The following is a 23183-nucleotide window of genomic DNA, read 5'->3' on the forward strand; positions in this document are numbered from 1 at the left end:
TAACCTACAGGAAGGAAGATTCAAATTTCGTAGTAGCCTTCAAAGATAAGGAGAATAAAACATTGGATCAGGCTACAGGTTTTTAAGACGCAATTCAATAAACATATGTAAGGAATTGGCAACAGTTGGTCCTATCACAGGACAGAAAGATGGACTAGGGCTCAAGGTCCACTGCATCCCTATGATTTGCTTAGACCATGAAAAATAAGGAAGTATCGTGAATGAGAACATCTTAAGACACTGCCACATCCATGCTAAACACAGCACTTAAAACTTGCTGGAAAAGTACCGCATTCAAAATTGCCTTACTAGGAAAAAAGAGGTATTGACTCTTGCCTTTCAATAACACCCAAGTGTCTGAAACAAAATCACCATCAATTAGAATGCTGATATTAAAAATGCACACTAGGGGACAATGATCAGAGCATGTGTTTAACTCAAGGGGGTCTAGAGAAAAACTACTAAAAACACAAAAATAAATCAAAAGAAGTTTCAGAAGAACCTGGCTGACCACAGGCTGTTAGAGCAGTCCCAATGATGGCTAAACCCTGGTGGACTTTCCAAACACACATTTTCTAGCCTTCTAACTTTCAACAGTCACCTACCTCTCAAACTGAAACGGTGTGTTTTCCACCCTGAGACTAGATACTGGTCTGCAGCCCCCTGTTTATTGGCTGTGATTACCTCTGCTAGTCTCACTTAGGTTCATGTTTTGTAGTTTTGCTCTTTCTGCTGACAACTCATAGAATCCGCGTACAAGCAGTCTTATTAGGGAGTTTCTGTCTTCTTGGCTGCGGGATCTGTGCAGCATTTGCAGCTGTTATCAAACAGATTACAAAAATACCATGAAAACAGAAGACGATAATGGAAAGTTAAAGGGAAGATCTCAGAAACCTCCCAAATTGACAATATTGCAATTGCTGCACTGCAGCATTACCTAAACACCCACTTATTAGGCATGTTTTACCAGTGAAATTCTCTCCAGCTCAGACAAAAATATGTATATATTACCACCATTCCTAGCATTAAAGTTTGAACTACATACTTTCAAAAAGTACAGCTCTATCACTGTGAAGTTAAAACAATTGATAACACCCAAAGTCTACTGCCAAAACTCTCCTATTTGATGGTCAGAAGGCATAACTGTTAAATAAAATCCATGTTTAAACCACACAACTAAAATACTTCCCAGCTTCAAGAATTCCTGCACTTCAGAGGCGGCTATATCTCTGTGATCAAGACATTAATGGCAGGCCTCTGGAATCCCTCAGCACGGCTATTCATCCATTCTCAGATGCCAACCTGTTCTTGCTGGACTGGTACTGCCTCCCATCATGCAGTAATTCTTAACTGAATATTTGTGAAATATCCCAGATTTTTGCCTGAGTATACAGCTGTGAGAAAAGGCAGAGAAGGTGCACCTGAAAAACATCAGAAGGGTGTATGAAGGAAGCAGGGAAATAGAACTGGGGATTTCAAAAATGCTTCAGCAATTCTGAGATCAAGATACCCCCCAGTCTAAGGAGTTAGCCCTCATTTGTTCTGAATCCCTTGTGCTCCCACTGGAGGTTCTCAGCCCCACATACGTAGGCATTTGTTGGATGCTTGTCAGAGATGGCAAGAGTAATTCCTTCCTGTCCCGTAACGTTTGGTGGCTATCCAAAAAACAAGGGAATTAGGAGAAGGAAAGAATGTGTGAGTCACAAGGGGATTTTTAATTTGTAAATGGCATTTGTAAGGCTGATGTTGAAATACTTCATCCAATTCTGACATCCAAATTTTAAAGAGGCTATTATGGGTGTGGGGGGATCAGAAAAGTTGCAAAGACAAAGGACTCAGAAGATAGAAAGATATACAGCAGGTGATTGAAACATTTTAGTTCACTTCAGACATCAAGCTGGTTTGATAACAACTTAAGTTATAAGAACTTCCCACAGGAGAGAGATACTAGATACTAAATCTGGTTCATGGATGTGATGTAAAAGCCAAAGTAATTCAAATTAGAAAGGTAATTTTTTCGCAGATGGGAGGACAAATCATTAGAATAAGCAATCATTGTAAGAAAGCTCTTGAGCCCACAGATCAAGGCTGGGCATTTCTAAAAGATTTATCTCCATCAAGTTACTGGGCTTTGTACACGGATAGCATATAAAGTTTATATTGAGAGAAGACCAGACTTAATGATCTAATGGCCGGCCCTTCTAGGTCTTAAAATCCATAAATATTTTAGTAGAGAAGTACAGTGTGCTGTGCTGTGACTGCTTGTTATGCTTCTGGATTCAAGTCAGTTGACCAAGTACACTCCTGAAGGCTACATAGGCTGGGCAAAGAATAAAGCACTCTTCTATCACCAAGCAACACAGTGTTCTTGGTGTCAAATGACTTTTCTCTCCCATGAAACATTATACATTAATATCAGTCTGCACAGAGTTTTCTCAAAACAAGGTCCCAAATCACTTTTGGGACATAAACTAACAAAATAGACTGACATGGGCACTTTCAGAAGGCAGCTGAGATTTTCCACCAACCATCTGTTGTTTAATCAAAATTGAGCAGTTGCACATATTGAGACAGAGTTGCTAATTCAGGTTGCCTTTTAAGCTTTAACTGTTTGACAGCAAAGAAAAACAACTTAGCATTCAAAAATCACAAAATATTTCCAGAACCATTCCAGCTCCCCTGGATAAAAATGAAGGTATCCATCTCCACCTCGGGTAAGGTCCAGTGCAGATGTGAGTTTTCACAAAATTTAGGTATATCTTATGCACGTAAGCATACATACCTCAGATATCACTGAGAATAACAGATACACAGGGAGGAAATGGATTACCCCATACAGCTTGTTCATTGTTCATGTCTGTACTCACTCTTTCCTGTGGTTCTATTAAGAACCATATAGAATGTTTGACTACAGTCCTTTAAGAACATCAAACTTCACTATAGCAATTCTCCTATGAAATCTCTGATGAGAAGTATGAACATGACCAATCATCTCTGCATCTATATATGTATTGAGAAATACAGGACAGCAAAGCACAAAAGTAGCGTGGTTATCTTGCATTTAAAGAAAGACACACTACAAACAGCAACAAAAATCTTTGCTGAAAGCATTCTGTATTACTTTTGTTTGTATAAACAAGTCCTGTGTACCTCAATACAGTTTAATTGTATGATTCCCAGGAAATTTTTGTCCCTTTTTTAGGAATGCGTATCATATAGACAGTGGAGATATAATAATATTTAGTCCACATATTCTTCTACACATACACCTACACATTAGTAGTATTCATTCCTAGATATCCAATCACAACCTATTTAAAATTATTACCATCTGCATGGTAAATGGCATGTTTTCTCATGTATTCTCAATCTAAAAATTACTGTCATTTTCATAAATTGAACGCAACAAGAACATGTAATTGCTAAGGCAGAGACCTCTTCCAGATCCAGTAGGAAATTCAAAAAATACTTTAGTTCATCCAGACTGGGTACCTATGACTTTAAAAGTCCTTTAGAGGACCTTTCATACCATCTGTAATCAAGTGATCACAATTCTCTCGTAAGTACTCATACTCTTGAATTACTTTCTTGATATTAGCGCATGTCATTTTTTATAATAGCTGTTAACCACAAAAGAGGTGGATCAACTGGAGAAAGTAGAGAGGAGTTTAACAAACAGAATCAGAAGTCTAGAAAGCATGTTCTACTGAAAGTAGTGGGTTTGTTTAGTCTAAAAAAGAGAAGACTGAGGAAAGATATGATAACAGTCTTCAACTATGTAAAAGGTTGTTGTAATAAGCCTTCTTCATGCCCACAAGGGATAGAGCAAGAAGCAATGGGCTTAAATTAGAGCAAACATGACTTAAAGATCAAGAAAGGCATTTTACGAGACACTGGAAACTTAAGCTTTAAATTTTTAAAGCTTACCTACTTAAAAATTATACTAAGTATATAAATGTAGCAAGAACTAAATTTACTAATTTGTATGTACTGTAGCACAAAGAGACAACAGATCCATTGTGGAGGACCACAACATTTGTCCACATGGAGACTAGGGCAAAACAACGCAAGTGGTCACATAGAACCATGGAACTCAATGAAACAGTCAGATGCATTTCTTCTTCCATAATGGCCAAAAGCTGCAGATCTGTGCTGTACAATTACTTGATAACTAACTCTTACTTTTGCTCAAGAATATTTCAATTTTCACGTTGTTGCTGACTTAGTTCGGTTCGAGTACAAGGACAGAATTCAAAATTCTAAGAATAATTCTGATTTGGTCAGGGGAGCTCAAAACGAAAAATAACAAAACACACTCAATAAGGGAGCTGTTCTCCCTACATCACAAGTTTAAGTAAATCATTCTGATGTTAAGAGAAAAGCATTTCACCCTTTCTCCCTCCAGAGTTGCTTATTATTGACCTCTGGCTGTAACCACTCTCTTTTCTAAAAATCATTTTGATGAGTCTGGAAAAGCAGAAATACAAGTAATTGTTAACTAATCACTGACATTCAAAACATTTCATCAATGTCTACCCCACAGCCAATCTTTCACTTTTTTCTTTAAGGCAGGGAAAATTCTGAGCTGAATGCTGGAAGTCTTATTTAACTCGCCTCAGTGAGTCACCATGACTACCATGCAACAAAACAGGCAATAATCACACCTTGTGATATGAGGTAAAAACTGTTCCTCGCTACGTTTACTTCGAAAAAGGAGCGACAGGAACTTTTGTGCCTATATATCACCTGGAGATTTAAAAAAACATAGAAACCTAACTAAAACATAGCGCTTTACTAGTTTTCTGTTTGGAAAAGAAGAAATCTGTTTCATTTTCTTCTCCAAAATAAGACTTAGATACTGAATAGTACCCATATATTCAGTAGAATCATACTTACTTCTTACTCAGTTTAGGAGATGTTGAACAAAGCAAAAAAGTATCCATTCCACAGAGTGACAGGCATTTAAATCAAGAATTATCTCAGTCACAGTAATTAACACTGTTTCTGTTAGATGCCTTTTACTCCACCGGACACCTTGCACAGTATACTTTTAGCCATGACAAAGACTGTGAACTAAACCATTCTGTGTATAGTTCAAAGCCCTGCTTTGCTGACAGACCCAAACGCTATTTCATCAAGGAAACATTCCTTTTCAATATTGGTTCTCAAAAGACATCTCACATCTTCAAGGAGTTGAGATTTGGATTGAACCATCTTGCTAATGGAGCACTAAATTAAGATTAATAAATGAATCGACATGAATTAATCTTCATCTGACAGGGAATTCTCACAAAAAATTGTTTTGAATAAGAACTTAATCACAGAATGGAGATATACGTAGCCTGAAAGAGTGGTCATCTTGATCCAATACGGATTTTTAAATTAGATTTCTCACTGCCTCCATGGTCAGGCATAGCTAAACCAAGGAGAACATAGAGAAGCTTTTCTTTCCCTCATTAATCTTGGACTAAATAGCAACATATTATATAACTGCTAGAAGCATTCACCAAATACAGAGCTAAAAATAGATGGGAGAGCACAGCAGCTGCTAATGAAAACCCAATAAATGTCATTGTCCTGGGCTCAGGCTGCAATCTCAAGTAGCTTCACAGTTTCCTCAAGAGTAAAGAGTAAAGGTGATTAACTTGAACAGTTTATTACCTTGAATACTCCTTTTGAAAAAAGCTTTGCAGCCCTCACAAGACCAGACCCCATAATGGTAGCCTGAAGCGTAGTCGTTGCAGACAGCACAGTACCGGGTCTCCTTGGTGGACTCCATGGACAGGCTCCCTTTCTCGGTGGTACTGGACATCCTCTCCCGGATGCTGTGGCGCCTGTTATCAGAGCTTGGCCTGTTAATAGCAAAAAACAAGCATAATTCTTTCAGCGAGGTTAAGTCTCATCTACTCCTGCAGGTTGTAAGAAAGAAGACCGATCTAGTTTTGAAACGACAGATGGACAAAAAAATAATCTTTTATCACCCTCTGTCCTGTTCTAGTTAGAAAGATGTAGAACCAGCAAGATACAGGGGAATTTCTCACAAACCAATCTGATGTTATTAGGCATTGTACCTTGAAAAATTAAAAAGCTATCCGATAAATTTATCAATTTTTCTCAAGACATTACAAAGAAATACAAAAAAATCAGCATTTTTTTTGTGTACCTGCTCCTGTCCAAAGGGTTCAGCCTGACTGCAGTATCAGTAGGTAGTTTGAGAATCTGAGGCAAAAATCACTTAATGTTTGCACCCGAATTTGCAAGTCACTTAAATTATTAACCAGGCTATTTTCTTCAAGTATTATTGCCCAATTAGAGATGCAAACTTTCCTTACATTGTCAAAGATATAATACTGCATAAAACAGTCCCTATTCTCATTACAATACCACTTTCATAAAAATTAATAAGTGGGTTTAGCACAACAAGAAAAGTCAGGAGGTATTAAAAATTGTTGCCAAAGAAATTTTGTTCTGGTAACGTACATGTTACTAGACACGTGCTAGACATGCTAGACATATTAGACATGCACATGACCCACATGTGCAGTATACTGCTGAATGAAAACCAAACAAATCTATAGTGTAAATGGCAATGAATTCACATCTAGTGAATCTGGTAAGATGTTATTATGGGTAGCTGCTGCAGGAATGGTAAACAATATTCAGAAAGATGAGAGGATGCGAAATTACCAAGGGAACCAGCAAGGAACTCTGGGATTGCTCCTGGAAGGCAAACAGCTCTTGCAAAACATGCTTTCCAGTAAGAGTCTGCACTACAAATTGTCCAGGAGACAAATACAATTGGGTGCGACAGCATCAGAGAAGCTAAAGCATGAAGAATCCTACTGTTTACAGTAATTATACACTTACCATGTATGTTTTAATTGCTGGTTAGTAAACAGGTGGCTCTTATCTTCCCAGAGTCCCAACATTTTCTCAAACAAACATATCCTGGTTTTGAGCCTAGGAGACTGGGGGCTCTCTCTTTCAGATTTCTTCCTACATACCTATTTTTACCTTATTCCCTTCTTCAGCGCAGCAAAACTTCGTTTTGAGGAACCGAGGCATCTGGCACCAACAGCACCTTCCTACTCCAAACCAGGAGCTTTCTGATTACTCTGCGTATGCTCAACTGTCCTCTTTCATCTAGCCAAAGCTCCCTGACATCTCCTGCTGCAGTCCATCTCAACACCCAAAAGCTTTCTACCAGCCAAAGCCACCTGGACACTCTCACACGTGCTGCCAGCCATTCCCTCGAGACTTTTTAGATATAATTTCTGTCCCCGAATATGATATATTTTCATTGAACAGCTTTGAATTAACATCAGTTATTAGAGAAACATGAGGCTTCGCCACATTAGATAGCAGAAACTGCTACTGACATCATTCAGGAAAACTGTGTTTTTTAAACCCGAAGTTCTTTACCAAGCCTTATACACCAGCTAATTTTGAGCACTTATTTAAATAATTCTTGTTTCCTTTGGACTTGTGCAAGACAGGAGAAGCTGCAAATGGTGAAGTGCTGACATGGCACAACTCTGGCTTTTTAGTCAGATGGGAAAACTGGAGAACGTCACAATTCTGACAACATGAGTTTAACAAACTAGGCAGGGAAAAAAAAAAACTATTTCAGATGTTAAAATGTGAAAAGGTGAAAACAATATCATTAATAAATCGTTATGGATAAAACACATACATGGTTCATGTAAGTACCTTTTCCAACCCATGAAATCCAGGTAGTTTTTTTTATTCCTCTCCAGGTCCTGAATCTTCCTTTGAATTTTCTTTATCTCAGTGCCTCATTTAATTGACTTTTTTTTTCTACTGAGCACTGATCAAAAATGGTTTTCTTATCTTCTCCACCCCATTCTCTCCTGCTTGCAGCTAGATCACCTAATCCATCCTCTCAATATAACTTTAAATTAACCACAATGTGGCTTCTTTAAAAAATATACTTTTATACTGTATATAACTGTATATAACTACAAGAAAGTTTTAAATATTTCAAGTAAATCAGCAAGCAAGCAAATAGCTGTCAATATAATTTTAAAAGCAATAGCCTAGTCTGTTAGGTGTACATGACCACATGATAGATATTCATAATTTTGGAATTATTTTTTTTCAAAACTGCTACAAATATGTATATTATACAAGACAGGGTTCACAAAAATATTTTCATATCAATAAGAAATAAAAATAAATTACAGTTTATAAAATTTTACCTTTTAAAAAAGGCACATTAAAAACAGTAAAAGGAAGAAAATGTCAGGTTCCAAAACAATTACATATTTTTGCAGGTGTGTAGTAATTTTCCAACACCACACACACAAACTTACTAAAGCAATCCTAGTTTCCTAGCTGGATACAAAAGAAAATGCTTCAACTAATAGGTAAAACCAAAATAGAGTAAAGAAATACCAAAAAGTATCAGTCATTATTCAGTCCAGATAATTTAAATTTTCATCTTTTCAGAATATTTATCTTCACTCAGATCAAGACTAGGCTCACAAATACATTGTTATTAAAATTATATTTAAGAATAATAAAAAATGACTGAAAAATAGCCTGAAACAACCAAAAAAAATGCTTTTTCTATCTAGAAAAGATAAGAAATCTCATGAAAAATGTACGCTCCAGAGAAAAAAAGATGCATAAAGACTAACAAGGAAGATGCCATAAAGACAGGCATATTTTGCCATGCTGCTTGCGGGGAGTCTGTCCCACAGGTTCTCTCCATCCTCAGTCACTGAATGAGGGCCACTTTTTCAGAGGGAGGCTGCAGGCAGAAGCAATGAGACAGCTTGCTCCCTGTAGGCACACACAGGATCCATAGCACAAGGGATCACAGACAGACAGGGGAGTAATGCCACTGCTCACGCCTGCCCGTAATGCCCCCACATTTCATATTTGACTTAGACCTCCATTGCCTTCCTGCACACAAACTTGTTATATTGAAAGAGCACTATAAATCTGTTAACGCGGACCTTCACAAAGCAAAATGAATCCAAAAATGGCCTTGCTGGCCTCCCACCCCCATCCCTCTCCCAAAATCAGTGCCACTCGAGCACCACTTTGAGCAAGATTTTGCAACCTGGCCTTGCAGAGTCATCACATTCAGGCTCTTGTGAACAACAGTGGGAAGCACACTAAAATATCCCTAGCCCCATCCTCCCCAGAAATAACATCCTGCCACCCCTTTCTGTTTATACAATGGAAATAAAAGCTGGTTATAAATAAAATTTGGATTATCATGACTCTAGTACTTATTAGAGGAGGTGAGGAGGAAATCTTTTTGGGAAAAGAGTATCCCAATTAACACCGAGCTTGCTAAATCAAAATAATATCTCAAATTTCATCCAGAAATCAGCTGCTAGTTAGTGCACATCACAGACCACTGATGTTGTGTCCTGACAAAAAATAACAGTCTGCTCTTCATCCAGTTTTCAGTTAGGTTTCAAGGGTTAGCCTTCTGGAGAACATAGTGCAACAACCTAACCCAACTTTAATAACTTTGGCAAAATACAATAGCAGAACCTTTTCAACGATTTCCTTTGTAATCTATGCAAACAATAACAAAAAAAAAAAAGACCAAAAGTTCTTGTCAACTATGTTTACCAAAGAGAAACACAAATCAAAAAGAAAGAAAACCCCAGATAAAGCCGTCCCTCCATGGCCCCCACCAAAACAGAACAGATTAGAAAGCAAGAAAACCTCAGGATTTACTGCTCGTTTCCAAATGTAGTAACACAGCAGACATAAAATGGAAGTGTTTTAGAACCTACAGAGCAGGAAAAACTTGTCTTCCACACTCATTTTCATGTTTTTCCACCTATGTCGCACTGAGCCTGCTCTTCAATAGAAGTGTTAGCAAACAAGACACTTCTGCTTTCAACATTCACTCATCACATGCACCTCTGAATCAGCCAAGAGATCGTTAACTCCATGTTGACTGTAAGATAAAAAGAATGTGTACATGAGGGAATTACAGGTTTGTAAGGTAAACTCAGTTTTTTACATCATTGCAATCTGACTGGCAGGCAGGATGAATTTAGGATAACCCACAGTAAACAATCCACCCAACAGGGAGGTAAGGCCCAATTTATTCACAACCCCAGCTTTATCTGAAATAAAGAGATTTCATAGGTAGGAGGGCTTAAGGGAAAAGATATTTAAGCAGTTAAAGGAGACACTTGAGAAATTCTGGTTTTCTGAATTTACTTTCATGCAAGAAACTTTAATCTGCAGCTGCTAAATTTTTCTTACCAGAACGGATGGAAGTTCCCGGCGTAAAAAGCCTCAAAACCAACGGCAGTTTCAAATGCAGTCAAGGTCTAGCACGAATGCTTTTTCACACATTGGACTTACCGTAACACCATTCTACTATTCAATATGAAATTAATTAACTGGCTGTTAGAATGTGAATTTCCATATGGGGCAAAATATTGATGAAAGATTATTTGAACAGAATTAAGTGCTTGAAAATACTTGAAAGGCATCTCAAGGAGAAGTACTGCAATAGGAATGACTAAGTATACAAATAAACAGAAAATTGCCAAGTACGTTAAGCGCATCAAAACTGTACTCTCAGAAAGTAGCTCCAATGATTCTGAAAAAAAATCATATGCCATCCAAATGAAAATGTTGGCTTAAAACAAATAGCCCAAGATGCCTGGGATTGTAATTAAGCTAAATACAACGTGACGATGGCGAGAGAAATTCTTACATGGAGTTGTATATCAAATGGACAGAATCACAGGGTATTTTAGGCTCGATGGGACCCAGGGAGGTGGCCCCATGCCGAGCCGGTGTTAGCACAAGATGGGCTACAGCAATGAGGGTGGATTCCAGCAACGGGACCAGAAGCTGTCATTGCTCCCTGGCTGATCCTCTGCCGGTGATGAAGATCAGCTGGGGCTCAGCCTGGGGACCATTTGTGAGTGATTCCTGATCCATGGCTCTGAGCATGTTTCACTCACACAGCTAAACTCTCTTCCTCCCCAAAACAGGATGGTTTCGTCTATGCTACCAAGGGAGAAGGACCCTTGCATAACTCCTGCCTGAACCATGCCCTGGGGGAGGATTAGTCAGCCGGGCCAAACCTTGCCTGGGAGTGTGAAACTATTAAGCAGCGAAAGCCATCGCGCTGGTGTTTGCACCCATGCCCTGGCCTTGTTTAGGTAACTAATATACATGCAGGCCTTTCTTGCCCCACTATCCTCAGTTTATTCCCTGATCGTCAGCAAGTTAATGTCTCTGGCTGCAGCATCAAAAATGACAGTAATAAGCATTTCCCTTAGACAATGATGAAGTCCTTCCAGCTTAGTGCCTACCTCACTAAACGTGACATTTAAGTTCCTCTACAATATCTATATGGGATAAACATAGCTGTGAAAGTTTGACACTCCTAGGTGAAAATAAGCTGTAGGATGAGAAGGAGCTGCCTGTACTTCAGATCTCTATATGGACGGCATGGCCAGACACTTCTCTTCCCTCTCCCACAGCCCTGCACAGCTCCCTGTGCCTTCACAAGTCTTTCCACCAGGGGAAATACAGAGTGCAACCAGGAAGGCCACCAGAGCAGAGCTGCACAGCATCTCCCTTGCCACCTGTGACAACAATGAGGGAGGAGACCTTCACGCTGCAGAAATGCTCCTCTGGTCGCTTCATCTCATTTGTTTAATGGGTTTGGCTCCTATCTCCTCTTTTCTTTCAGGGTGAGTGCAGGGACACCTAAACAGGCCTAACTGTGTAGAAGACCCTAAGCTAGTGTAGTGAATGGATGAGGTGAAGAAATAATTAACATAAAGGAATGAGGAGAGACAATATGAAGAACTACTTTAAAAAAAACAGAAGATACATGTGAAGGCCAACTAAGAAAAAAAATGGCAAGGAAACCAACTGAAAACAGGACAGGCCTCAGTGCAGGAAAAACAAAAAGATAACTGGCAGGAGAGAAATTTAAGAAAAAAAATGAAAAGAAATGAAGTTATATGAAAGTTGAATAATAAAATAATCTTAAAATATTTACAGTATTTCACAACGTATCAGAAAATGTATTTTGTAGTCAGAAGACACTGGAATGTTTTCTTTAGAACTAGAATAAAAATACAATTTTATTTGGCAACGGAAGTAAAATAACTTAGGAAAAATAGTTCAGTATTGATCAAGAAATGGTAGTGTTGAGGACAAGTTCTGTCAACGTGAAAACAAAAGGATATGTTAGGTCATCAAAACTTCTTATTCAACATGAAATTAAACATTTCCTTTGGCATTAGTTTTATCATCTTCCTTCATCCTTAACTCCGGTTAATTTTAAAATGAGTAACTGAAATACTACATTTGGATATGCCAAAATTAAACCGTGCCATGTGTGAAGAAAAATCTCCTCTAAAGCTATTCGCTAAATTCAGTATAAATTTGCATATCCTTTCAGTCCCTTAAAACTTCATTTTTGACAATTTTATTTTTTTTTCTCAGATCTGTCACTAATATTTGCAGATTGGATTAAAGTCTAGAGAGGTGTGTCTATGCACAGTCACTGTGCAGTCTGTGGCCTCTCCAGCCACATTTCCTGGAGGTTCTATTGACAGGAGGGGAAGGGAGCCCAGGCTCCTTGTTCACATGCTTAATACCTGAATTTGGATGTTTTCAATATTTCCCTCTCCCATATTTCCACTCCTGGGATCGGTTTTCCATGGTTTATAAATGTGAGCTAATCATTTTGCAGCTGATCCCCTTGACAACATAGAAGTTTGCCCAACTTTCTGAAAACTGTGGAAGATTTTCTTGGTGGATGGCAGGGGGGTGGGGGGTGGATTTAAAAGAGGAAAGAGCTCAATCTATTTGTCAGTTCAACGAGCCTGATTTAAATTCATACCAAAAACTCTTTGGAATAAATACTGAGAAATTGGTTCTGTTTCATTCTATTTCTCAGTGCTGTTGGAATCTAAACTACAACTCACTTACAGGGTCATTTTCATTAGTCTTAAGTGAAGACTGGTGGTGTAGCTGTACCTCACAGAGTAACCCAGAATTCAAACAGTTCTGAAGAAATGGCAATTTTCTGGTTTTTTTTCTTACGCACGGAAGGTTAATAATTTCTTTCTGTACATCAGGTGAATGCAGAAACACCCCCACACATGCTTTATATGAATATACATTAAAAGAAGATTAAGATTTTAAATATAGCTCATGTCTGAACTGCACCTTGCAAATGCAACTGAAACCTTCATTTATCCCTCCTGTGCATATGTATGTTATCTTTAAGTATATGACCATACTTTTCACGGGACAACAGCTCATCAGTGCCCAGAACAAAAAGAATTTATTAAATGAGCAGCTATTCTGTCTTTGGGGTTTTTTTCCTGACTGTTCAGTGTCTGGTGCCTTACTATCAGCACACTACCCGAATTCAGCTATAACATCAGAATTAATTTCCTTCCAGTATTTCCATGCCACTATAGAATTTTAGTGGTTGACAGGTGCTAATGAATGGATTTTTCCAATACTCTTGTGAGTTGAAAGGATAAAAAATGAGGCTGAGAGAGATTAAGGTCAAAAGTATATACTGAGTTATGTGCAACCTGAGTTTTTTAAGAACCCACCATTAAATAGCATTTTGAGTGTTCAGAGTGCTACTTCCCTTGCCTGCAATTGCAAGGGTAAGTGTTCAACACTTACGTAAATCAGACTGTAGGACTTCCATTCAGCACAAAGAAAATTACAACACGAGACTACTTGTGAGGAGTTTGATTTAAATTATTTCTGAATTTCACAGAAGCATTTGTGGCAGAATTAGACAGAGAATTTAGTTCTTCTGGCCAGCAATCAGCTGCCTTCACATAACACTTCTTGAAATTTTTGCCTCTTTCCTTTTTTTAGTTACCAGTCTTTGTGAGAAATGAGTAGAGAATTTACAAACAGTGACATATTTCACTATATGAGCATGACATGTTCCAGAGTTGAGCCTTTTCATATATTGAAACAGCAGTCCACTTATGATTACATTATAGTTATGAAAATAATTATTGTAATAATAATCACAAAGGGACCCAATAAGGTTTGCACAGGTCACCTTAATTTGGGCTTATTAAAAATACAAGTTTGCTAATGTTTTTTCTGTGTGTAGCTTCTCACATTCTAAAGAGAACATCTAGGAAAACAAAAATGTTATCCTTCTGCCTCATATTTATAGTCACAGACAGCAGGGCTGGGACATGTTGGTGCACTTCTCATTTGCCTTAATGCAGCAGGCGATGGCAGGAAATCACTCATTCCCGAACATCAGAGGAAGGACGTCAGTGATACCTGCTAACAGCTATAAATAGTGACACTACAAGTCCTTTATTCTACTCCAGTTTAGGAGAAGAAGTAAAAGCTAGTAAATACACAGAGGCTGCTGCCACTGCTGTCAGTGGGAATGTCTGCTCTGTCCTCCTGCAGCTGTTCTTTGTCAAGTGCTCTTGCTTGACCCACCCAGCTCCTCTTGTCCCATTCTTACACTTACCTCCACCTTTGGGCTTTTCCTTCCAGTCTCAGTCTCCCTGTCTAGAAAGGACAAACTCCTCTCCTCTGGTGTCTGGACTGACTCTGCCTGGCTAGTTGTCCCATGACCAGACTCCCCACAGGCACCTCATCCAAAGCTCTCCTTCTCCCACCACCACTATTTATTTTCCTCATGTCCTGGGCAGGAAGGTTCCACTCTTCTGCCTCTCTCTGTACCCTTGTAACCCAGTCTGCCATTACTTAGCTCCTGTTAATCTTAATATACAATCCTACTTTCCTTTGACCTGCCCCACCAGTTCCACAAGCACATACTGAGATTTTTAACTAAAGAAGGATTGAGGGACTTTAGTATTCCCATTTGTTGACCACATATAACTCGTTAATCATAAAAGGACAAAATCATATATATATATTTTACCAAGGCTGAACTTAAAATTTCTGAAACTCTGTGGTGAGCAGCTCATTATAAGTGCTGTGAACTATCAACAAGAAAAACTACGATGTTTTAAGTCAGTCCAAACAGAATTAAAATATTTTAAGGTTACAGAAAAAATCAACACAAGTATTTCTTTATAATACCTTTAAAGCTATGAAATTTCATTTACGTACAGGGCTTTGCCTTATACAATTTGTACTTTTGTCTTTTCTCCTCTGGACTGGGACTGCACCTCTTATAAGGCAAGCCTTCATCACAGTAACCACTCCCATTGTAGCCCTGAGGTTCTGTGTGCCAGGACACTTTGCCCATGGGATAAAATGGGGGCCAGAAACACATCTTTGAAGAACAAATTGAGAGATGCCATGCAAGCCATGATAAATGCCATAATATTTCTTGCCAGAATTTCACTTCTGAAATAAGAAAAAACACTGTTCTCATTAATGTTTTGCAGACTATTGAAATCAGCACAGAAATCTAGTTTCGGCAAAGAAAAAGTTCAGACAAGAAAATTCCTCTTTTTTAATTTTCAAGGAAAAAATATTTTCTGTGGGATTTTCATTTTGCAGAAATCCTGATCTTAAAAAGTTTTGACAGAAAGATATTCGAACACCAAAACATTTCTTTTCATGCAATACACATTTACGAAGAAATAAACACGTATATAATAAGCAAAAAGAATCTACAGACACATCCAGAGGGACAGTTCTGCAGGGTTAACCTGGTGCAGAAGTTGCTGCTACCTCTATCAGTAGTCAAACTGCCCTGCAGTCTTGATGTGAAAGTGACATAAACAGACCTACAGAAATTACATACTCTGCCATCACTATATACTACCATTCAGTAAAGCAAGGACAGAGTATTGCTTAAAAGACTATATATCTAGACCTGCCCCACAGGAACTTGTTTCAACTTGCCCTTACATTTCCAGTGATTAAGCCTCTCTCTGTGGACTGTTTGCTGCTTCACTACCTAATGTCCAGCCTAAGTCCTCTCTGCTGGAAATTAAGCTCATTTGTCCTCAGCTATTTCCAGTTAGCCTGGAGAACAATTCAGTTGCTGCGCTCTTAGTACACATTTTCCCTTTGTAAGGTTCCTGCTACGCCATCTCTCAGCCTCCAGCCTTCCTTCCAGAGTCTCCTCTCCAATTCTCCCATCCTCTTGCTGATCTCATAAGGACTTTGCTTGCCCTTAGTGGGCATAAAACTCTGAAAGAGGCCTTGCCAGTCTCTCCTAAAACAGCATATTGACCTGTTCATCTGTTTTTCTGTTCAGAGAATAAAATTTGCCTTTTCTGCAAAAGATTACTCTGCTGACTTGTATTTAGCTTATGATCTTCTCTACCCCTTAGATTATTTTTTATTCTGCAATTCTTTTCCCTACTCAGTAATTCCCCAGTTATTGTACTTGTGCATTAGATTTCTCCTTCCCAAAGGCTGGGCACTGCACTGACCCTTAGTGAATTTGAGAAATATTTAATGTTTCAGATTCTGTTGTGGTAAGCAGCACTAGAAAAATGTTCTCTTACATACTTACATTTCAAGTGGCCCATTTACAGATCTCTGCTGCTTTTAACAACTGGCAGATACCATCTGCTTATTTAAAAATTAATAGTACTATTTTATCTTTGGAGTAAAATCTCTGCAAGTTATTGTTTTGATGTATCTTTTGAATCCCTTCTCACTGGATGATCCTCCTACTCCTTAAGGAACAATACCAGTGAAATAAATATTTTGATCCAGTTCCTTGGCATCCAAAATAATGATCAGCCAACTAGCTCAGGGTTTCTGTGCCCATTTCTACCTCCTGCCAGGCACAGTTTTGGCCGGGCACTATTTGTCTCCGACACCGCCTATCTCATTCAGTAAGGCAATCCCACAGACACTAGTGTATAGAGCCATATAATCTGAGGAAACACCTTAATCCACTGTCTAAAAACATGCCAAATTTGATGAAAATGCTGCTGACGGACAAAGTGCCTCCGGGCACCGCACAGACATGATTTTCTGGCAGCAATACTGAGTTGGTGCATGGCTGTATGGCTCTGGGGACAGAAGCAACAGGGGCCTGAGTGTGGCCATCAGCTGTGACCGCAAGTGTGTCAAAGTGGAGGGCCCGGCAGGCAAACACTCTGGAAGTGTGGACGCAGAACATCTCACTTCAGTGTAAACAATATGAAGAATAAAATGTTTGAAAAGCTGGAAGCATGGAAAAAACAAAAGGCCAGCTTCAGCTGACAATCTCTGGTGTATATCCGCTACAGCTTTCACACTTTTAGAAATATCTAGTCGCCCTTGTCTCCATTAAAGTTATGCTAAGCCTCAAAGACTAAGTTGAAAAGTTGTACCACTGCATTTCTTATATGAGTCTTAGAATTAAAACATGGCTTTTGTGAAAAAGCTGAAGTTCAGCCTTTCATATAAGAATGTAACAGATCCAGAAGTTGTCTTTGCTCCGGGTTTCACTGTTCCTAGTGAACTTCCTTCAGAATTACTCAGTCACTAGGCTGGTTTTTTTCTTTTCTAACGTTCAGATAAACTAGCACAATCCTACCATCTGAAAGGAAAAGGTTAAATGCACTCAACAGATTGGAAAAGGGTGTTTCAGGAAGTGCTGTCAGATTCTTACACTTACCTCCAGACTATTTCAAAGGTAAATGCCAGCAAAAACACAGGAATCAGTCATAAATCTTCCTTCACCATGCCTTTATAGGACTTTTATGGGCTCATGTGTTCCTTTTAGTCTTGGGCAAGCCCTCTTTCCAAATATTTCAGATGCACACATTAAGACTGCAGTTTAACCAATTACCCAAAGCTTCATTAAATTCCTAGGAAAATCTTTCAATGACCAACATTAAACAAGACGTTTTTAAAGAAAAATGATTGAAAGATATAAATGTTCTCCTTTACACCAACCTCAAAAAATATGTTAAATAGGAATGCAGACTGTATAACACGACATTACAATTTAGATATCATTGTTTCAAAAATTCCAAGCTAAACCAATCTATCATTTCAAATGGCTATTTTTCTTTAAAATGACATTTTAAACTGAAAATGTAGCTTTAAGGGGTATGCTGCATTTGAAAATACACTTTTGAAACAAAACACTGGTACAGCCACATATGGTCCCAACAAAGAAATCAGAGGGCTCTAGGCCACGGGAAAATAAACCCTGGTGAAATAAAAGACTACTTAAAGTAATGCTTTTAAGTTCATCAAAGTGCATGCAGACCTCTTGAACCAACTGATATAAAGCACAGAGAAGAGACAAAAATCTTCTCCCAAAGAGTACCCAGGCCATCTACAAGGCACTCTACGCCAGCTGCTAGCAAGAATACAGGAAAAAGACTAGGCAGAGGTGCCAAGCCCAAAGACACGATATGGGCAGCAGGGAAGGAACTAGGCATTTGGGAAAATCTGACACCTGCATGTAAAAATGCTTGTGTACTTGCCCCGAAGATGTGATTTATCCACCGCTCCTTGTTCTTGCCCCAAAACAGTAAACCCTAGGAACAGAGCCTCTACAGTCCTTGGACTAACAGTGCACAGTCTAGGGCCCAGTGAAAGAAAAGAAGAGTTCCTAAACATACGGACCCATTTGTGCTTAAGCCAGTTTCATCAAACCAAACTACTAGTACATGGGACCCGCGCAATCCCAGTAATACGAGCAGATTAACTTCCTTGCAGGCCACGGCTAGCCTGCAGTAACAGCAGCAGATGAAAGCCAGTCCAAGACTGGTACACTGCATGTTGTGGTGCGACACCTGATTAACAGCTGAAAAGACAGACGCACCAGTCCTAGCTGATGCCCATGTACAAGGAATATGCATCCCAGAAATTCAAATATGACTTGAAAGTCATATGCTTGAAAGCATAACAAGTGTAACGGATGGTTCAAAAGCACATGGCTGAGTGTTACCAATCAAAGGACAGGTGACAAAAGCATGACAGAAGGCAAATAGCCACTCTGAAAACACATCACACCGACCAGTCATTGCATACAAGAAGGGCTGCATTTCACCTGCAGAGTTGGGCTGCTAAAAGTATTCACAGCACCCTAGTGCTGTCGGGCCAACAGAATACCTGTGCTTTGTAGCTTGTTACATACTCTTCTTCCTCTGTTAAGAAAAATTAATAACAAATTTTGCTAAGTTTCAGCCCTGAGAGGTCTGGACCCTAGTAGGGAAGACACAGACCTCAAAGTAGCATGCTTTAGTTTGTCCTTTCAGTCAAAATGGAGGAAAGACGGATGCACAGAAATATGATGCCTCACAAAATCTGGGTAGTTTGTGGGGAAACATTGCTCCAGCTGAGGTACCGGACTCATACTTTCATGCCAATTCATTCTTTGAATATTAATGAACAGTAAACCATGTGGTAAACATGTTAGAGTTTGAAACAGAGCAGTGAAGTCTGGCAATGCCATGTAGCCTAGTTGTTAGGTGTGTGCTAGCTTTATAAGGCCAGGCCCTGTTGACACACAGTGAAATAAAACATCACTTATCTATTACATTTGCCATAGAGGATCTCTAGAAACAGAAAATTACGTACACTAAAAATATAGTTGAAAGTGTAAGAAATAGAAAATAAAATTAATAAGAAATAGAACCTGAACAGGTTGTTATATAAAGGATACAATTTGAGACACCCCCACCAAACTCATTTTCAAACTGATTTTAAATTTCTTAGATCCTACAGCTCTCCTTCCCTTCAAGGAGAGCCGTAAGTGTTCAGCACCTCTCTAAATAACCCTTAGACATCACTTCTGAAAATTTAGTGTTAAAGGCTACAAAGGCTGTCATTTTTCTTTATGCCCAAGCAGCAGTAATTGCAAACTGCTTCCAGACCGGGCAGTATTGCTCTCCCTTCATTTCTGGCCATAGACACTTAGGCCCAGCGTAGCAAATTAATGTTATTCAACACACAGTCACAAGACTTGAGGCAAGGGAGGAGGCCAGAAAATGCAGGGTGAAGAAGGAAGGAGCCCAACTGTGTGGTCACATTGGCTTACTAATGCAGGCACAGGAATCGTGACCAGAAATGTGACAGGGGAAGAACTCTTTCAGTGGCAGCTTTCAGTTGATCAGACTAACGGTTACATTACAACGGTATAAAGTATTAAAATAGCAGATTGAAAAACTGGACTGTGTTCTTGTCCTCATTCCTCTGTATCTTGTCTTTCCTGCCTGTAGACTGCAGATCTTTCTGTCTTTCTTCATGTGCAGGTGTCTCAATCATCAGTACTAACCAAATAGTAAATAGTAAGTTTTACATATCTACTTTATCTAAATTATCCCAAAGTACCTAAATTATTCAGATAATGTTCACAGATAAATTTGCATATGCTGAATATGCAATCAATAGTAAGGAAGGAGAACATGGCTCATGAAAGGTAGGAAATACATTCAAATAGCCAACTGCACATAATAATGTGTTTGCAAAACTGCTTGTTGACATATTTTTGGGGTAACTTACACAGCAATGTGTGGGAAATTAGGTCTGTGAGAAATCTATACACTTGCCTTTTGTGTTGGTGATAATTTTGTTTCAAGACATTAAAAAGTTGCATTTTGTTTTGGCAAATCCATGTCATCTGTTTGTGTCATTTCTTATTCCTCGTAGCAACAGAGAATAAGCTCAAGTGCTTCAGAGGTGCCACAACATAGCATCTCATTAATCTTCTCACTTTTTATTGTTGGTAGGCAGTAATTGCTCCCTGCCCTATAAATTACAAAGGAAGGAAAAAGTCCATTAAATGGACAAATTCACACAGAATTAACTGTACAGTATTACGGACACAGCAGCCGCACTTCTGTCATGACATTTAAAAACATATTATTATCTGTTCCCATGGGACACACATAATACCAGTGTACTAGACACAAGGAACCCCTGCTGAATCTTACTTTTTTTTCCTTTTGCAGGTATGCATGCTTCTTATAAATGAAAGGGAAAAAAAACCACCCAGGATTCAACTTCTCTTTGTTGCATAATATTCTCTAATGGCTACCTAGGGCAGAAAAACCATCTATTTACTCATTTCTAACCAAAATATTCCCTGCTGCATACAGTTGAATGTTGGAAGTGGATGCTGCACTAAGCTTGTCACAGCAAACCTACTAACCCACCATGGTCCAGCGCAAGCCTCAACAGGAAAGCAGCAGCTTAGTGGAGCTGAGGCTGGCGGCTGACTGCAGCACATCCCTCCTCACCTCTGCTCTGGGACGGCTGGCAGGATCTGCTCACTGCCACTCAGCCCCTCGTGGCATTAGGACTGAGCAGTAACCAGCAGCTATGGCTCACCTTTCTTCAAAACAACCTAACAGATTTTGCATTTCCTCACACCAAAATGGTTCCAGAAGTTTCCAACACTCCGTATTTCAGACATTACTCTTCCAGAAAAAGATCTGAATGAGCAGCAGGTTAGGACACAACACCAGGCTCTCGGCTAGGCTTACTGTGGTATAAATATGACCAAAATTAACACCTGATTTTCAAACAGTCCATGTATTCAAAAGTATATCAAAAGTATTCTGTAAGACAAATAGGTCCATATTTGAATTATTGCCAAAAGGTCTCTATTCTTTGATTTACTTCTGCTTTGGTTTTAATGTTGTTCTAACCTTAATAAAAATATTTTGAAACGTCAATAACAGTTTTAAAATTGTACTGTCTTTCTTCATATGGCTCCATCTAGCATCTCAGGTACTTTTTTTTTTAATTCAAGCATGTAGCATTAGATATCCAAGCTTGACACCATAGTCACTTGATTTCACATACATATTTATATAGATTTACAGATCACCAAGCTAAATAATTCTAACCAACAACAGTCTGTCGCCAAATCCAGAATCCAAAACCAGTTTCAATCAGGTTATCTTGGAAAGTATCATACGTAAAATGGAAAGATAAGCCAACAGTGCAGAGATTCTGGCTGAATATGTCTTCATTGCGTCTTCATTCTCCAGCCTCAGCACTGCACCACAAATCCCAGAGCGAACTGTCACACGAGACATATTCTTGATTCCTGTTTTCACTTGCTGATAAAATGTGGAAAACCTTTTGCATTCCTACCCAAGAGCTCAGCTCCTCCCCAGCTCCACGCTCTGGAGCACACATCCCACAGGAATTGAACAATGGTGCAAGTGTACGCACAGCAGCAGGCTCTGAAAAGGTAAGTACACGTAACTCTGCAACATGATGTGTAAGAGAAGGCTTGCTTGCTGCACATGCTAGTGAGTCAGGAGATGAGAAAAAGACATAGGAAAAGAGAGATAAAGAGCATCTCACCCCTGATATGAGGCAGCTCTGCAGACCCACAAAAATCCACCAAACACAACAGGCATCAACGCTTGTTGAACTTACAGTGTATGAACAGGTACCTGCAAGTAGGTTTTGGTTCAGATTCGATTCATATTCAAAGCACCTTCTAACAAATGGTTTGGGTTCTGTCTTGTTTAGGGAGACAGGAGATATTTTTCTGAACTTGTCAGATGGAATTCAGCTAAACCCCTTGAGAGATATGTGCAGATGCAAAAAGCAAAAGGGCATGGTCTCAGACAAGAAATTGAACTGACTCAAGTTTTGTCCTAAAAGCTTAAGCAATTGTTATTACTATTTTGAAAAAAAAAAAAAAAAATGGTCATTTCAAGCTTAGCAACAAGATTCCTAATGAAATATTTTATTTCTCCTTTAAAATCCATCAATTCCCCTCAAAAATACTCTGTAGTAACTACAAGGACGTAATAAGGTAGCCTTGCTAAATTAATGAATCACAATAGTTCAATCTTTTGTTATGGATTTAGTATGCTCTTATTATTATAAATTCATTTGGTCAGAAAATACAGTTGAAATGGGCTTATAGATTAGATCTATGCAAAATCATATTCAATAGGAATTACTCTTCTCTAGTGGGGTGCTAATTCTGTTCAGTATTAGACTTCAGCTAACACTATGAGGATTAATATCTGATCTTCTGTGTATCTGAATCTGTACTGAACTTCAATCTTATCTCAGAACCTCTGACTGCAAGTATAAATTAATTTTTGTACTGCATCATCTTGTACAAGACTTGCTCCTCCTATACAGCAGCTGTGCACACGCCTAATGGTAGAAACATAGCACCTCACATCCTCAGAACATCCAAGGATTAAACAGGCAAAGAAAATAGCTTGAGAGTGTTGACAGTACCGAAATGGGAATCTAAGGAATAAAAGGAGCTCCTCAATTAATTGTTCACCATG

The 23183-nt window shown here is 38.9% G+C and overlaps 1 protein-coding gene across 1 annotated transcript in view; it reads right to left on the bottom strand.

Annotated features, from left to right (window-relative positions):
* The window catches only part of ESR1 (estrogen receptor 1), a 115463-nt gene that overhangs the window by 78863 nt on the left and 13417 nt on the right, over positions 1 to 23183 (bottom strand). Inside the window, exon 2 of the mRNA XM_076333839.1 lies at positions 5662 to 5852. Coding sequence (XP_076189954.1) covers positions 5662 to 5852 — 191 coding nt within the window. The remainder of the gene's footprint in view (positions 1 to 5661; positions 5853 to 23183) is intronic.

The sequence above is a fragment of the Aptenodytes patagonicus genome, chromosome 3 (assembly GCF_965638725.1).
Source record: "Aptenodytes patagonicus chromosome 3, bAptPat1.pri.cur, whole genome shotgun sequence".
In the NCBI taxonomy this organism is placed as follows: Eukaryota; Metazoa; Chordata; class Aves; order Sphenisciformes; family Spheniscidae; genus Aptenodytes; species Aptenodytes patagonicus.